The sequence below is a fragment of the Sander vitreus genome, chromosome 21 (genome assembly GCF_031162955.1).
Source record: "Sander vitreus isolate 19-12246 chromosome 21, sanVit1, whole genome shotgun sequence".
Taxonomy (NCBI): Eukaryota; Metazoa; Chordata; class Actinopteri; order Perciformes; family Percidae; genus Sander; species Sander vitreus.
The window spans coordinates 25,900,924-25,919,697 of NC_135875.1; the positions used below are offsets into that span (position 1 = coordinate 25,900,924).

The window sequence follows — 18,774 nt, forward strand, 5'->3', positions numbered from 1 at the left end:
CTGACCAACACATATATAATAATAGATCGATACTTGGCGTCTGTGGATCGATACAGTATTGCCACGGAAAATATTAGCTAACAATCATTAAGAAGGAGGATAAAATGATCGTCACTTTGATAACTTTCCAGAGTTGTAAAATCATGGCACACAGTATCATAAACCACTGTGCAGTGTTGTGGTGTCTGATAAGGCGTCACACTGTGTTGATTGGTACCTGGTACCTGCTTGGTCTTGGGGGGGGATTGTTGGCTCTCTGTAAATTATAAAATGTGGTCTAGACCTACTCTATCTGTAAAGTGTCCTGAGGTCTTTTATGATTTGACACTATAAATTGGACCTTTTTTTAACGCAGTGCTGTTTTTAGTCTAAATGCCTGGTATCTCAATTCTCTCAAATTAAAAAAATCTCAAAAGTCATCCGACCACACTTTAGGCAAACGTGTTTATAGCCAGTAGGCGGTTTTTCCCAGGACAGACCTGGTTTATTTTGTTTACCGGCAACTAGCAAACCGCCCCATGAACGACCCTTATGGTTTTTGTATTTTTTAAGATGCAATAATGGCACAAATGGGGATGATGCCATCACTTCCACACAGTTGCTGCGTCTTCACGGTTTTGGTTACAGAAAAGATACAAACATTGTCAGCTTTCAGATGCTGTTCTGTCAATGCAACACCAGCCTCCAGACTCCGAAAGCCACATTTTAGCTTCAGCTGAATTTTAGAATGTGTTTTTTGTACAGATTGTATTGTGTGGATTCAGTCCTTTGTGTTTTACAGTAGAGTCGCATTAGGACGGGATCCCGTCTTGGACGGCAGGAATGATTATAGCGACCAATAGTTCTGTAAACGTACATCCGCATATCAGAGGATTGTTTATAGATGATGTCTCCCTCACGTACCATTTATCAAGTCTCCACTTACATGTAGGCTTTCTACCTTACCCAAGTAATGTTTTCAATCACATACCAGCAGGCATTTCTAGACTATTCAGATAAAATACGATACTTATAGTTAAAAAGAAGTCCTTCCTTCAAAAGGTCTGAGACTTTAGCTAGGAGTCTTATATGTTCAAAATGTAGAGAGAAAATCTAGCTCCAAACTTTGGTGATGATCTCGTAGATAATAATACGTGTGGACTGTTTCATTGGGTTATCATTAAGTTCTCAAGTCTCTGCTCTAAAAATCAAACCTCTATTAAATGAGGGGATTAAAAACAACACAATCCTCTTGCTCCGTAAAACATAGAAAGGTTGAGGATATAGCTGCACCATTTGTTAGACAAGGTTATAACCGTTAAGTTTCATGAATTAGGGCCTAGATCTTTTTTTGCCTGGATCCAGGCGGATAGTATGTCCGGGCGTCTTCCCATGCTGGCCTTCATGCTTTATGTTGCTATGGGGTGGAGATGGGGTTAGGGATTTTTGGCTGAAGACTTGGCCGGGGACTTAGCTGATGATTTTGAGGAACTGCTCTGACATGGGGTGACCTTAAGATGGATGAAGAGGGAGGAGGGCGAGAGGTTGGAGCCATCCAGCTTGAGCAGTGGGACATGACGATATCCTGCAGAGAGAGATAAAGGAAAGAAGGTCAAGAGAGCGAATTACCATTTATTAGGGGTTGGGAAAGAAATCTAAAAGATCGTACGTAACGTGAATTTTTGCGACGGTTTTTAAAATCCATTATTTCCCTTAGAATCAATATTTTTTTATTTATTTATTCTTACCAATGATTCACCTAAATATGTTCTGTTTCTACGGTACCGCCGACGGCGACTACATCATATCTGTTTCCAGCAAAACAGAGCGAAAGCAGAAATTCCGTTTTGTTCCTCTTCACAAATGAAATAAATGTCAGACTAGACTAGACTTAGAAAACAATCACTTTTTTAGAAATGTCTCATGATATATTGTCTCCTTTGTTTTTGTTAAAGAAGGAAAATAAAATCGCAATACTCAATGCTATCGAATCGCAATACTTACAATAATCGTAATAAATGAAAATCGCAATACAAATCCAATCGGCGCTAATGTATCGTGAAAGAATCGAATCGGGACAAAAGCACATCGTCCCAGCCAGAGGTGGAAAGAGTACAAAAATATTCTAAGTAATATTACTTTGACAAACTTTTACTTAAAGCTTTAGTGTGTAGTTTCTGCCGCCCCCATGAGGAATTCTAAGTAATGACCAAAAAACAAAACTGTCGTTGCGTCCTCATGATACAAGCCTTCCGTGATCTCGGCAATGGCTTGAATGTAACGGACGTTCATTACAGTAAAGGTGCTGAAGGTAGGACTGTGAAGATCCAGGACTTAGCCAAAAAATTTGAACATCGACAACTTCTCAGTCCCTCCCCCCTTTCTTCTCAAGCCCAAAAGGGTCTCCTAAGCCCCTCCCCCCACAAGGGAGAATTAATGCGTGTGCATGAGCAGTGATTGACACGCAGTTAGACACCCCCCCTGGCCATGATTGGTGCATCTGATCAGGGAGCGGTGGATTTCACTCCAGGCTGTAGGTGGAGCCAGAGGAGCTGGATTTCTTTTTAAATGACCTGCTTCATGTAGTTCTACTGGACCATAGGGTCAGTTTCAGCAGATATGACAGAAAGGTAGTTTTAGAAGTCTTACCTACTGCACCTTTAATATCAAAAAGTTACGCACTAAAGCTTTAAGTACAAGTTAAATTACCGGTATAAAAATCTACTCTAGTAAAAGTAAAAAGTAGCTAATTTAAAATGTACTCAGAGTAAAGTAAAGTAAAGAGATCCAACCCTCGGGGAAAAAAGCAACAAAAACATCAGAAAAATCAACACATTTTTTTTTGGAAAAAAGCAACAATAATGATGGGGGGGGGGGGGCTAAAAACGTCACAAAAAAAGCGGCAAATGTCGGAAAACGTGACAAAAAACGTTGAAAAATTCTTTCGATTTGACTTTGTGGACAGATAGTTTGCCAAAGCAATCTTTTTTATTTAATTTATTTAAACTACTTTAAAAAGCAAAACTACTCAATTACAGTAACGTAAGTAATTGTAATTTGTTACTTTCCACCTCTGGTCCCAGCCCTATTGTTCATACTGTATTGGCAAACTCAAAAAAGTATTTGGTACAGTCCCAAAAATCTACTGTCCCCACACGCACCTGTGCGGAGACTCGTAAAAGGCAGGGTGTATTGTCCTAGGAAGTCATTGCTTGAGGTGTAGTCATGGTCCTCCACCAGGAAGCGAACCAGAGCCAGGTCAGGAACATGGACGGTAAAGTTAAAGCTACAGTCCCATCGTGGGTTAAAGCCTGAAACAAGGAAAGAACACACTAACAGACCTATTCACACCAATTTATGCAGTTTTACTTGATGGACTTTGTGTGAAATCATGCTCATGCAGTATGTAGTGTCCCAACCTTACCCCCACAGCCCTGTCAGATAAACTCAAGTACCCCTTTATTAACACTAGGGATGGACTGATTCTGGTTTTTCAAGGCTGAAACCGATTATTAGTAGTTCATAAAAACCGATAACAGATTTTTGGAAACTGATATACCTTTACTGTGAAAATGAAAATCTCTAAGTCAAAATAAAGATTTTGGAATGTTACAAACTCCAACACAAAACTTTGTTTAAATGCTTTGAGCAATTATTTAATAAATTAGAAACTTTCAACATTATACCGAGTAAGAGATAGTCAGTATATAGTGTTGGGGGCGGAACATTAAAGGACAAATCCGGCGCAAAATGAACCTAGGGGTTAATAACACGTGTACCGAGTCGACCGTTCTCTGGGATATGTTTTCATGCTAATTGAATATGACCAGTTTTAGTGCAAACCGCTAATTAGCTTATAACGCTAGCAGTTGGGGCACGGGTAAAGTAACAAGAAATCCTTATTTCTACACCACTAACAAGGCTCAAAATAGCACCACACTTCCACAGTAGCATAATGAGGGTCCTTACATGTAAACCAAAGCATTGAGAACTTTGTAAGTGTACAGACAGTTTATTAAAAAGATAGTTTAGAAAGACAGTACCGTTCACATATTACCAGTCGAATGACGAACGCCACCCATACATTTTAATAAACAGATATAATTCATGCATTTCCATTTAATTACAATTCCTATCGACCCATTGGGAAACCACGGACCATGGGAGATTTCAAGTGACAGTTCAGCTCACGTTGCGCGGCGTTAGTCGTTCGACTGGTCATGACTGTTTTCCCAAGATGACTAGCGTTGTAAGGTAATTAGCGGTTTGCGATAAAACTGGTCACATTTGATTAGCATGAAAACATATCCCAGAGAACGGTCGACTCGGTACACATGTTATTAAACCCTAGGTTCATTTTGCGCCGGATTTGTCCTTTAAGTCCGACTCAGTGGTGAGTGAAACCGAAGCAGAGGGAGAGACACAGAGCTGTAGCCGAGCCAAAGTACAACACTTTTTAATCTGCAAACTGCCAAAAAAAAGGCCCTAATCAACCTGTCATATTTCAAATGTGTTCATTTGAATTGATTTTAAACTGGATGGTATTTAACACTTTACATCATTTAAAAGTGGATATTGCAACAATAGTTTTTAAATCAAACAACTGTCAATGTTTAGGTCAGTTTGCATTCCTACGCCCACCACTTGGAGTTGCAGAAGCCATTGGACTTTTTCAACCAGGGTCCACCTACAAGGTTTTTCTGGAGCTTTTTCAACCACGTCATGGTGCTAATTAGCTACAATATGAACTGTACAACTATCTAAAGCTGTGTAGAAATTTCTACCCAAGCCATTTCATTTGACAAAAGGGGCTTTTGTCGATAGGGTGGGCATTTACCATTGTTGTCGACATGATGAGTTTTCTTCTTGTAGTTGTCTATGGGAACACCATGTATCTCCACCCACACATGAGGGTCCACAATCGAGCTGGGTTTGTCCCATTCTGGTTTAGGCAGCTGCTGAGCTGAAATAACCTGGAATAACAATCAAATCAAAGCTTAATTTGATCAGAGTATCATTATAGAATGGAGCGAGAAGAGCTTATCTAGCAACAGTTCAGACATTCTTGTATTCTCTCTTGGTATAGATTTCCTCAGTGGCTTGTGTTTGGATTCCAATTGCAGCCAATTACAACTCCCGAGAACCACTGCAGTAAGAAACATCCATTCCTATAGTTCGGTGGACTCTGTGCGATTCAGGGGTGAAGTTGCAACATTGTTGCATTTTTCATTTAGTTCAGTTTGCTTTCACATTGCACTTTGTTAAACGCACCAAACACTGTAAACACACGTCACGCGATCGAGACGGTCGCTTGTTTATTGGACAGAGTATCTGAAACTCGCCGACACTACTGGTCTCAGAAATAATGCTAATGGAGCAACACCAAATTTATAACGTCTTGGGCAGGGACGTGCACAGACATTTGAAGGGGCTATTGCTCTAAACTGGAAAAAAGGCAAAGCAGTAGGGCTGTCTCTCTCTTTCATATGCGGTGCTCCGTGTGAAAGAATTGTCACGTGACTGGGGGCAGAGGGCATCGCTGAGGGCAAAATCAATTAACACAACATTAAATGATATGGCGATTTAATTTAATTTAACATTATCGTATTGATGCAGCCAGGAAAAGAAAGAAAAGTTCATTTAGGCTCTTTCTCCAGAGGGGCAGCTAAGCCAATCAGGGCAAACGGGCTGTTAAACGGGCAACAGTAGCCCGTACCTGTGCACGTCCCTTGGGTTTTCTGGTTCTGCTTTAGTGTTTCTAATATTTTAGAAGAAGGCGAACAATGTGAGCAGCTGACAGACAGCGAATGAAGGAGAGAGAGAGATGATGATGTCACACAGGCTGATGATGTCATACAGACGACCAGCGATAGGTGCTCACAACAGCTTATGGATCTGAAAGTAATCATCCTTTAAATCATATAGAAGCCTGTAAATTGTGTGCAAGGTTGAAACTGCAGGCTAGTAAATGCTCTGTATTTGGTTCACTTCCTGTGTTTGGGTCGGATCGCGTTCTTCCATGAAGTGAACTGAACTCTAGATCACTTGGAAGCAAACCGAGACCCCCGTCTTGAAGCGGACCAGAGGTGGTTTGTTTGATCTGCACCAGAGTTCAGATGAGCTTCCACACCAGCCCAAACCAACTGGACTATCCAACCAAACGCTCCAGGGTTCATTTTAAACGGACCATGCGAGGTAGGTGTGAAAGCAACCTAGGTATCTTTCCAGAGCATACTGACAGTGGTAAAAATATGTTTGGAACCTGCAGTTCTTTTGTTAAGGTAATTCTTTGGCGCATTTTAGGCCTTTATTTATATAGGACAGCTGAAGACATGCAAGGGGAGAGAGGGGGGTAATGTCATACAGCAAAGGGCCGCAGGTCGGAGTCAAACCCACGACCGTGTAAACCTCTATATATGGGCGTGCACTCTACCAGGTGAGCGACCCAGGCTGCTACTTGCTTCTCATTTAGGGCAGGTTTGGCGACATCTTACCCGAACAGAGAGCAGGACAGGCCTGTGGCCAGGACCTCCACCAACGTTCTCCGGGTTGAAGGTGGTGTCAGGCTGGCACATGAAGGGAGGCTTCAACATGTACCCACAGTGACCATTCTGCAGAAACCTGCCTTGGTTTAGGTCCATCTGTTCACCAGGTGTCTGAAAATTCAAAGCAACTGAAGAAAACACAACTGTGTTAGCAGCCTACGCCTACCACAGTGTTCTTTGGATACAACCACTGGGGGGATGCTGGGGGATGGGTAGCACACAATCAGAGCAAAGAGTGGAAGATAAGGACTAAGAAGCCTGCTAAAACTCGTGTTTATTCTGTCTGCTTCTCTTGTGAATAGAATAACATAAAAAATAACATCTCACCAATTTGACAGCCTCCGTTCCACATCTCCTGAGGGTTGTAGTTGGAGGACTGGAGGCGCTGGCCTGAGGGGTAAATCCTGCTGAGCTGGTGGCTGTTATGACGAACAAAATACGTCCCTGAAGGGGCAGGACAACAAAATTAGTCCAGTTAGTCCAATGGCCAGCGGAAGAAAGACTCATTTTGCTTTTGTCTGTATAACTGTATGAAACCAAATCTTAATAATATGTGGGCAACTATTTACCTCTATTTTTAGAAAGTAAGTTAAAGGTGCTCTAAACAATGTCACACGTATTTTAGGCTACAACATTTTTTGTCACATACAGCAAACATCTCACTATCCGCTAGCTGCCTGTCCCCTGAAAACGCAGTCTCTGTAGACAGCCCAGGCTCCACAAACGCCAACAAAAACAAACTGGCCAACCTGCACCACCAAACATAACAAACAGTCTTCCAGCGTTCCAGCCAATAACCGAAATTTGTTTTCAAAAAATACTTTGAATGTCAACAAAAAGTGCCGTCACCCAACATCGCTTAGAGCACCTTTAAGTCTATAGACTGTAAAAATAATGGACGTTGGAGGATCACGCAGCAAAGCCAGAGTTGTTTATGGTTGCAATGGCACTGCGCTAAGCTAAACGCTAAAGAGGGAAAGTTGCCGATTTTTAACCCTTCTGAAGTGAATCATCCAGTCATCCATTACAAGCGGGTAAACGCAGACCTCTGGGTGCTGGCACCATTTATTTGGATGTACGACAGTACACAGAAAATCAGCAAACTTTCCCTGCTAACACTAGCTAGCTAGCTAGCTTGGTTGGCATAATGCTGAACAAGACATTTTTAGGCAACCAAAATTATCTAATTAACTTTGATGAAATGAGAGGCTCAAAGTCTAAGGTGAAAACAAGGACACAAAAACTAGTTCACGGCTATTTTAATGTACACAGTGCCATGGTTAGCATCGCTAATCATCTGTCCTGATTGACAGGTCCTAAAGCATCCCCTGCTTTATTGTCTATTTTAAAATAAATGGGATCATAATTTACAAAATGAACACGATGTTGTATTGAAGAAGACTTAAAACTAGCGATTGAAGGCGTTAACTCAATATGAAAATGTTTATTGAGGTAATAAATCAAGTGAGAAGTAGGGTCATTTCCTCCTAGACTTCTATAGAAACAGACTTCTTTTGGAGTCGCCCCCTGCTGGAAATGAGATAGAATGCAGCTTTAAGGCACTTCTGCATTGGCTTCACTTTTCGGACCTGGAAGCTTTGTCCATTATTGTTACAGTCTATGGTTAAGTCACATGCACACATTGTACCTGAGTCCTTCACGTGTCTTAGCGCTTCACTTTCCGAGAAAGAGGACATGTTAGTTGCGGGGGCTTTGGCTGCTTGTTCGAAGCTTTTAAAGGGAACACTGCGGGTGTACACGACCAGCTCTGACAGCTCTGGACTCAGCTTAGACACACCTGGCTGAGAAGACACACACAGAAGCCCATCACATTACACCATGAATTGGTGAGAGCCACTGCTGTGAGGATAAAGGTGAGCTTACCCACCTTCTGGTCCTCTTTCTTACTGCTGGGTTTGCCTTCAGCGCGGCTGGCCTCCTCGTCCGAGGAGCTGAGGTCTGAAGAGCTGGACGAGCGCTCCTCCACCATGTGCTCCTTCTTCCCCTTCACCAGGATTTTACCCTTAAGATCCTGCACACACAACCAACACATTCCACACACACATTAACAATTTATTTGAAAACTATACTAATCTTTAAACTATTTTGTAATGATTAAAAATACCACTAGAGCTACAGCCACTGACTGCTATGATCTCCGCTATTACTACAGTAATACGACTACTATCACTACTACTGCTTACATTGTTAAAGGTCCCATATTGTAAAAAGTGAGATTTCATTTATTATAAAGCAGGTTGAGGTCAAGTATCAAAACCCTCAATCTACAGAGAAATGCACACAGCCCGTATTCAGAAACTGTGCCTTTAAACAAGCCGTCAGGACTTCTGTACGCTGTAATGTCACTATACTACTACTACAACTATACTATATGTAGGTAGAAAGTGTTGCTACAGTGCCGTTACAGTCATTCCCCGGTTCCAATGACGGTGCAGAGACTCAGAGAGCGCAGATGAGGAGGACCCGGAAACACTGACCAATCAGAGCAGACTGGGCTTTATCAAGAGGGGGGCTTAAAGAGGCAAGCGCTATGAAGGAGCGTTTCAGATAGAGGGTGAATACAGGTATATCCAGACAGACAGTGTGAGAAAAATAATGGCCCTCATTTATCAACCTAACGTAGAAACCAGCGCAGATATGAGCGCAGAAATCATCTTATGATAGTAAGGATAGTCGTACATTGATAAATGCAGCAGCTGGAAACGATCGTAATTTAAGTATCACGCCCCAATATATTCTGGGTTTTGAGGCCTCGCCCCTACAATTTACGACATGGCGAGACGTAATCTGGCTAAGAAGCGGCACTTTTCAGAGGTGGAGATTGAAACCCTGATATCTCAGGTTCATTTGCACTTACGTTTGTAGATTTGGCAGCCTGAAAACTGGGATTAAAGGCTGTAAAAAGAATGGGGAATAGAAAGAGATCACTGATGCAGTCAACAGCGTTGCTGTAGTAAATCTCCAGCTGAAGTTTATTTAATTTATACATCCTTGACATATGTATGCTATAGTCCCCATAGTAATATACAGGCTTATATTGCAATCTCTTAGGCCTACATGGTTTACCTATATTTAAATAAACACACAGTAGCGGAGTTTATGCGGTGTCTTTTATTTTACTCATGTTTTTTTCATGAGTCAGAACCAGGCAACAGCTGTGAGGGAGAGCGCGTGTCCTCCGCACCCCCGTGCTGGACCACCACCCCGACCCTGTCTCCTGACAGCAGAGGGGCTGGAAAAACAAGCCGAAATAAATCGGTCAATAGCAGAAATAAATCGTTCACTTGTGGCCATTAACGATACTTTAAAAGAGAAACGAAAACCTGAAGAATAAATAAAAATGTTGTGCATCGTCATGTTTCCTATATTGAATATCATTGCCAAACATAACACTAAACCTTTTAAAAGTGAGGAATCATATCCTGTCTCCTTGGTATAGCCCCAGTTGGGGCTGTGCTGGACTCTGCTCTCTGGGCGTCGGGTCATCTGGCTCCATCACTACATTTATGGCACCCTGTTTTCCTGCACGATGTTGTGCAGAACCCCACAGGCTAAACAATGTTGCAGACTTTTTATGCCGTGTATAGTAGGGTCTCCCCCCTGCTGATGCAAGACAGAGCCATCTGCCCTTAATCAATCCCATGGGGAAGTAAAAGGAATTGGAATACGCCCGTCCTACGCCCGTTTTAGGTAGTGAGCATGTTTCATAAATGAGGGCCAATGTGTTTTTTGAACATTAAAGCGTGTAAACATGTTCCAGTAGAAACCCAGAATACACCTGAAACAAACATGAAAATAAGCAGAATGTGGGTCCTTTAAGAATATTTTACTCACTAATACCACTATCAAGGACATTTACTGAAGTACTGGACCTGAACCATAGCACTGCACTGCTAACACTAACCCATAAGTACTAGGCTTCAGGGGTAGTTACCTTAACCTCCTAACCCTTTAGCAAGCTTTGTGCTTATGTAGTAGTAACCCAAGCCTTAACCCTCCAGCCCTGTGCTTCATTTCAGATCTAGACACTCCCTCCTGCCTGCTCTTTCCATCACCTTCAACACATACTCACCTACTTCCCATATCCCTAATCTGCCTGGCAGTATATTCACACTTTGCCAGATTGTCATTGTTGAGTGACGCTTGCCGTTTGTTTGGACTGCCATGCCATTGCCAACCTGTATCTGTTTATCAACCCTTGCCGGTAAAGCCTACCTTCCTGTAAGCCTATGAATCGTCACATCATCAGTTAATCTCTAAAATTGCTCCTGCATTTGGGTCGCCTCGCACTCACACTTGTGACACTTTTATCATGACTGCTTGTAATATGATAATAATGTATGACAAAGGATAGATAACAATAAAACAGTAGCCTACTGTATGCAAGTGTAAAATCCTCAAAGCAAATAGTATAAAATCATCAGAGTGTAATTGCAGTCACACACATGAGGTGCCTCCAGGGAGTGTGATTACTGTGGCACAGATCATGAGTGCACGCACTAACCCTGATTATGTGGAAATGTAGAACAAGTGGGACACAGAAGAGTAGAGAACCCAGATTTCCCATCTAACGCAAACAGTTTGTTCTCTGCTTTACACGTAATCCTAACAGTTGCTACTAAGACAGAGAAACTATTTTACAAATGCAGCACACACGAGATTATAGAGATAGAGATTATTGATATATTGTTGGATAGTTTAGATATTAAAAACATTCAACTGAAAAGTAGCAACCACAATCCAAATATCTATCTGCATATCTTTCAGGCAACTGCAAAACCTGCCATTGTGTGGTTCCAGTGCATGCATCTACTGTATGTCTCAATCAAAGACACTATTAGTTTCAATAATATAGTAGCTTCCATGGGGATTGAACTTTCATGCGGTTATGGAACAGCGTCTCCTAACCTCTGGTGAAGGCAGGCTGTGAGGATCCAGATCATTGAGGGGCTTAGTGAGGAGTTTGTCTCCCAGGATGGATCGCAGGTGTCGCGCCATTACTGTCTGCTGCTCCACGGAGCAGTGGTTCTCCAGGGACAGGATCAGAGGGAAAGGAGATGCCTGGGAGAGAGTGATGATGGTGCAAAGTCAGGGAGAAAAGGGTTTCCATAGAGCAGAAGAGGGGAAGGAAATTATCTTGTGGCCTGTCATCAAAATTGTAAAAGTACATATAACTCTTATACCGTACAGATTTATATAATCTTTGTCCACACAAATGAGTTTTAATTAAGAATTAATTTAGAAAACATGTGTCTAAACTTTTAATACTCATCTGCACAGTTTAACTCTGAATGTGACCATGGACCATACTCACTTTAAAAGCATATTCATTGATCGTCTCAATGACTTCGACAAAGAGCACTTTTGAGGTGAGTGTGTGACCATGATAGATGACTGGCTCTCCTTTATCTCCATCCCAACAGTCCAGCTCCACACAGCGGCAGCCATGATTCAGCGCTCTAAGAGAAAAAAAATGTGTTGTTTGAGTTGAGTTTGTGACTAAACTGTCTGTTGGCGACTAGCAAAGATTACAACAACATCCAGAGACTAGCTGTCAAAATGCATCAAGGTCTAATTGGCATCTTTTACATATTTAATGAAGGATTTTTTCTAATGCAGTATTTTTGTCTCATGTCACTCCCTTTGTGAGCCCCTTTCAACTCTCCGGTGCCCCCTCTGGGGCGGCGCACCTCACAGTTTGAAAACCTCTGTTCTAAAAGGAGGCTTCCATATCAGATCAGACCACAACAGCTGACTTCTTGTGTATTTGTTGTTAAACAGATATGTGCTTGAATTCATCCTTCTTTTGTTCCTTCAAAGATACCAGATGAATTAATCAAATTAATTCAGATCTGTATTTTAAAGGGAATACCACCAATGAGCCTATTTCACAGCTCAGTTATTGGTCCCTGATTCCAGGGTGGTGCCCCGTTTTTATTGTTTGTCAATTTGGTAAAGTTATTAATACACATATTCGTAACTTTATTTGATATTTTGCCAATAATTGAATCTGTACCCCTACCTATTCCCAAGACAGATGTCTAAGACCAGCCACCCTTCAAAGGAAACTCATTTTGGGTGCTTCTATCCACGACTGCCTTCAGTCCAGTACAATGCCTGCATTACTGCTGACGCTGCATCGATCCACCTGTCCAGTTCCACTCCCAACTCGGGTTGATGTGCTGATCCTCATCACCGCCACTTCACACTCAGCTGCAAACTGTCCCAGTGACAGACACAGACACTGGAAGTCATGGGTCAATGAGGCCAGCAGAACCACATCATCTGCAAACAGCAGAGGTGCAATCCTAAAGCCACCATACCTAATCAGCATTGCTCTTCCTCTGGTTCAACCAGAGCTTTGTTTCCAGAAACCTGGCATAAGCTTTCCCAGGTAAGCTGACACCCCTATAACTAAAGCAAAGCCACTGGTCTCCTTTTTAAAAATGGTACCCACCACTGTCTGTTAGAACACAGGCACTGTTCCCAAGCTCCACAAATCACTGAAGAGGCACGGCACTCAACGCAGCCCAACAATATGCATCTCAGGGCAAACATATTTCACCCCTAGAACCTTGCCTCTGTGGAGTTTATTTAATTGCATGAATGATCTCTCCCAGGGAAACAGGTATGGCTTCCTTCCTGTCCTCCAACGCTGCCTCCTCCACAATGAGGCGTGTCAGTCAGGTCTAGGCAACTTATTGAGACTTTAGCTTATTCACCGTAACCCCCATAGTTAGATAAGTCCATACATACCCTTCTCATCTCCGTGCGTGTCGTAACTCTGTCTGACGCACCCACCGCTAGCCTAGCTTAGCACAGATCCTGGAGGTAACCGGCTCCAACTAGCCTACTGCTCCCAATAAGTCACAAAATAACGCCAACATGTTCCTATTTACATGTTGTGATTTGTGTAGTCACAGCGTGTAACAAATAACAAGGTCACATGACACACAGCCATCTTCTAACCGTATACAAACTGGGAACTATATTCTCAGAAGGCGATTGGACATACAAGGTTTTCACCCTACAGTGACGATATTGCAAAATGCATATTCAAATTGCATGGCAAAATTGCAAATTGAATTGACATTTGCAAATTACATTCTCATTAGACTAAAGACACCAAAAAATGTCCATATACTGTATGTTGGTGTTCATTCCTACCGGATGTAAGGCTCTGTGCTGCTGGCCCCAGTCAGCTGGTCCTTAGTGAGATAGGTGTTGTGGGAGGAGGAGATGAAGTAGTGTGCCAGTGGGTGTTTCATGTCTTGGTAAACCCTAGCATGTTCCGGGTTCAACACACAGTTCTCCTTAGACAGCATGTACATGGTGAAACCATTGGGGGTCATGAACTGGTTCTTCTGGGCTGTACTGGGCAAAAGGCACAAACACAAATCATTCAAGTATGGGAATTATCATATAGCGAGCAAACTGGCATAGCCATAGTGCATTTTTACAATTAAAAGAGATATAAACATACTTTGTCTTATTTTTAAAGGCAGCAGCTGATTCTTGGTGTTTAGACTAGAACGCGTGTACAATGTTTTGACCGACCACGTCGCAAATCAAATGCGGTTATAGTTGTTCCGAACAGCCACACTCTAATGCCGCCCGTCATAAAGCTGGCCAATCACTGCGTGAAGCAGGCGACAATGTCGGATGGTCATTTTCTGAAAGTTACAGAAATGATCGGACGCAGCAACTCCTAATCTAATCTCTAATCTTTCTTCCGAATTCTGAGTATACAGAACTCTTAACCTTCTTATGTTAGTTTAATTTCAGATGAACAATAAATGTAGGTACAGTACCAGGGTGCAAACCAGCAGTTCCAACATTTAAAAAAAACTATAAAGGAAAGAATTATGCGCAACAGTTTCTTAACTCGACTTTTGCGGTTCACTAGACTTCACTAGACTCTTAAAGGCAAGAAATCGGGCAGTCATTTTTGATTCTGTTTTAAAATGACAAACATTATAGACAAACCATCTATCTTTTTTGGCAACCTGACTTATTTAAATCCAATATTCCCTCTACTTTTAGCTCTATTTTGGTCTTTATTAACGCTTGAGAAAAGCTGGACAGCTGCTGGACGCTCTGTGTTGAACATATAGTCGCTAACTTTGTTGGTCTCCCATTTGGTGCTGGGCGAGTCGCGTCTAATGGGTTATCAGAGCCCTTTTGCTGAACACACACCAGATAAATGTTGGTACTTAGCACCGTACCCCACTCGTTAAGTTCATAGGTGAGGATCAGGCTTTGGGCATGGGTGAGTGAAGCATCCTCCTCCTGGTCCTTCAAGAAATCCCTCAGGTCCACAGTGGAAAGTACACAGCCATTTGCAGAGTAGCGAATAAACACTGCATCCAGCTCTGGTCTCCGTAACAACTCCCTGCAGAACACTTCGATCTCTCCGTGGTCCAGACGACCGTCGGCTGACTGGTCACATTTCTATCAGAGAAACAGTGTGAGACACACATGATCAATCTTTGTTTCATAATTTAAGCTGGCCTCAATTCATCCAACAATACAGTTATCGGAGGTCTGTCATCAGTCATGTCAAGTGAATTTTTATCAGAATACAGCACAGAAAATCTGCGTAGAAATCTAGGAAATATTGTATAGGAATAGAACAACACACAATATAATTCTGCTAAATAAAACGAAAGTTACGAATGTAACTACGGTTCTATGAATCCTGGCTCACCGCCTCTGGCGGTCAGTAAGGATGAAATAGAACATTACACTCATTAGTTTCACTTGTTTTCATTTTAAACAAATTGTATATCCAAATATAATACACATTTTCTTTAGGCTCAGTCTGCCACTTTTTAAAAAAACAATTCCAGTGCTGGTTCCATAGTATCAGAATTTTGGATAGTCATCATGGAAACATTAATGGGTCATGTGACAAGGGCTGGGTGGAACAAGTGACCGTAATCTGATCCAATGAAAGTCACAATTGTCCAATTGACAGCACTCTAGCCCAATGGATTGGGGGGCAGGGGCAATCATATTTCAGGGGGGGCCGGTGCCATCCCCTGAATCTGAGCTATTGGGCCAATGTTTTTAAGTATGTGTTTGTGTATTCTGTTACCTGGAAGAGGCTACGGGCGTACTGGTCATTCAGGTCAATGTTGATCATCTGCAGCAGTGTCTGGACTTCTTCATAGCTCATCTTATCATCGTGGTTCTGGTCGGCCCGACTCAGGTAAGCATGAATCCAGGTGACACACAAACATAGTCAAGGAAGCAGCGAGAGCAGACAATGGACAGTGTTTGACCAATTTGGAGTTTTGTAGCACAGCAGTAATACTTCATTATACTAATTCTACCTATAGATACTTTGTGTCGGTTTTGTTTTTGGGAACATTTTCCTTTAATCAAAAAAGTGAAGGATGACAAAAGTACCAACATATATTTTCTTTAGATACTTGTTACACTGTTGGCATTTTGGTTTGGGACTCGTAAAAGTCTTTGCAGGGGGCTTAGGGGGCCTCCAACAATAATTCTTTAAAAATGTTTCCAAATGTATAAGACTTATATGTATATAACGGTATAAGATGTATGACAATTCTTGGCATTATTATCTCTGTATAGACAGTGCAGACAGTTCCAACTCAATGTAACTTAACATTTCTCCACTCTTGGCTGAGATGGATGACATAGCGCTGCATAAATTAGTCAGCGGCTAGCGGACATTTAGCTAGCAGCTTTATCCCGACAAAACACTACAGTGAATTTCAGCCTGCATTCAGTTTCATAATTGTATTTTGAGGTTGTACCAGAATAGGTTTATGTGTTTTAATTTTCAAAAAACACCATATTTTTGTTGTACTGCACATTGCTGCAGCTCCTCTTTTCACCCTGTGTTCAGGTCTCTGTTTTAGCTACAGTGTGAGGCATCTCACTTCTGTTCCATCTTTGTTGGGAGTCACACATGCGCAGTAGATACTCACTTAGTCGGTGCTTGGGCACAGACATTAGTAACGGGAAGAGTGTAGACTAACGTGACTAGATAGAACTACGTTTGAAAGTTACGGACATGGCGCTAGTAGTTCAACCATACATGTTCGAACCAGAATCGGATCCTGAAGAAGGAGGGGAGTCTCCTGCAGAACCTGAGACTCAGAGAATTCAAATGTTTCGGCGTAGACGTATGACGTAGACGGCCCTGCCGATTTTGACCAGCTCACCCGGAGACTGAAGGCAGGACACATTCAGAAACCGTATCTCACTCAGAACAGCATGGATGGTTTTATCAAAGTTTGTATGCGTGTGGAAGCACCAGAGACACAAAATAACTCCCCAAATCTCATAATATGGGCACTTAAAAACAGAATATTCCAATCCCAAAAAACTAATATTCCAATCCCAAATCTGAAAATCGAATACATAGCCATGGAACGAATATTTGAATATTCGGATCCAGCCCTAGTATCCACACTGACAGACTCAGAAAATCTGTCAAATTAACTTCCTTTTCTATAAGATTAAAATGAAATGCAAATATAAGGCCCTTTACACCCTTAAAGGGGCGCCATGCAGTTTTGGCCATTTCTTTTTCTCGCTTTTTGCTCGCAGGTTTCTCTATAGAGCTCTTTGCAATGGTGTTTTTTTCTGCTCAGTTAAGGTAAATTAAGCTATAAAAAACTGCACAGTTCCCCTTTAAAATAATCTAATAACAAAAATTCCAAATGTACAGCAATTAGGATATTGGTCAAGTTTCTCCTTCTGGGTCATGTTTTCCACCCGTCCCTGCAGGGTTCGAATGCCGCGGGCCCAATGCTGAGCCTCCTCCTGGCTCTGGCAGAGGAGATCCAGGCTCTTGCGGGGCCCCTTGAAGACCACAGTCAAACACCGCTGCTCGGGTACTGAGCCGACCATCTGCCGCAATGTCTCTGACTGGCAACCCTCGCGAACGCACTCCACTTCCATGACAGAGACTGAGGAAGAAATACATAAGTATAAGTAGGTGAAAAGTATGTAGAGCAAGTATTGCCCAATTATTATCCATCCTGCTATCAAGTGATATTATTGACATTTTGCTTACATCTTTATAAATACTATTTAAATACTATTTAAGTAGTTGTACATTTTTATTCCCAACTTGTATATACATTTTTACATTCTTTCCCTTGTATTTCTATCGTCATTTTTTGAATATTTGTGCTTTCTTTTTTTCTTGTATATTCTGTATGTGTGCTGTGTGTCAGAGTAATTTCCCAATTTGGGATCAATAAAAGTCTATCCATCTATCTATCTATCCATCCATCCATCCATCTATCTATTAGGGCTGGGCGATATGGAGAAAATCAAATATCACGATATTTTTGACCAAATACCTTGATATCGATACCGCAACGATATTGTAGTGTTGACTATTGGTGCTTTAACAAAATATTTACACAATGAGATCTTTGATAAATAATCATCAGTAATGTGGATATAATGTCTAAGTGGGTAAAGGGAAATAATAGAACAGTTACAACAGTCTGGTAAGTTCAGAAAATGACATCACTCTACTGTAATGCAGCCTTTAAAACCAGGCAAAGACAACAATTATGCCATATTACGATATGCCATATTACGATATCCAAAATCTAAGACGATATCTAGTCTCATATCACAATATCGATATATTGCCCAGCTCTATCCATCCATCCATCCATCCATCCTATTCACTCCAAGAGGAAGTCATGAGTGCCTTGTGAGAGATGGTGCTCTCTGGAAACTGATGGTGGAGACTTCATACATGACGAGTCCAATGATTTCAGATTAAATGCAGCTTTATTCAATACTGAACACAACACAACATTGAAGGAGATAACTATGTGTACACACACAAGATGCATGTGTACTCAGAGTGTCTCGCTGATCATAGGATTGCCATACATTTTATACTTTTTGGGGCCGCCCACCAGGAAACCCTTATTCATGATCTCATCATAACACTGTGTGGTTCCCAGACTCTGTTAGACTCAGATCTCCTGTAGGCCCCACCAAAGGTCATAGGTTAACTGTGCCTTAAGTTGTTATTCCGCTATAGAATGACAGAATACATAACACTCCTGGACAGCTGCTCAATCAGGGCCTCTTTCTATGTTATTCTCTCCTGCCACCATGTGGATCAGATCCCACTTTCTCACACATCTCACACAAAACGCTCAGTTTTTCTGAGGTATTGTTTCGTATCGATCCTTAACCTCTGTTATCACAATGGAAATAT

General features: G+C 41.8%; 1 protein-coding gene across 2 annotated transcripts in view; it reads right to left on the reverse strand.

The window, feature by feature from the left end:
• Positions 1-242: 242 nt before the first annotated feature.
• The window catches only part of LOC144536454 (1-phosphatidylinositol 4,5-bisphosphate phosphodiesterase delta-3-A-like), a 43,048-nt gene continuing 24,516 nt past the window's right edge, over positions 243-18,774 (reverse strand). For both annotated transcript variants that reach the window (XM_078279602.1, XM_078279601.1), the window contains exons 4-16: positions 17,263-17,491; positions 15,643-15,772; positions 14,771-14,996; positions 13,713-13,914; positions 11,860-12,004; positions 11,454-11,606; positions 8,413-8,556; positions 8,173-8,326; positions 6,852-6,968; positions 6,474-6,652; positions 4,817-4,952; positions 3,141-3,290; positions 243-1,564 (exon numbers count right to left, since the gene is read on the reverse strand). In XM_078279602.1, coding sequence (XP_078135728.1) covers positions 1,416-1,564; positions 3,141-3,290; positions 4,817-4,952; positions 6,474-6,652; positions 6,852-6,968; positions 8,173-8,326; positions 8,413-8,556; positions 11,454-11,606; positions 11,860-12,004; positions 13,713-13,914; positions 14,771-14,996; positions 15,643-15,772; positions 17,263-17,491 — 2,114 coding nt within the window. In that variant the 3' untranslated portion in view covers positions 243-1,415. The remainder of the gene's footprint in view (positions 1,565-3,140; positions 3,291-4,816; positions 4,953-6,473; positions 6,653-6,851; positions 6,969-8,172; positions 8,327-8,412; positions 8,557-11,453; positions 11,607-11,859; positions 12,005-13,712; positions 13,915-14,770; positions 14,997-15,642; positions 15,773-17,262; positions 17,492-18,774) is intronic.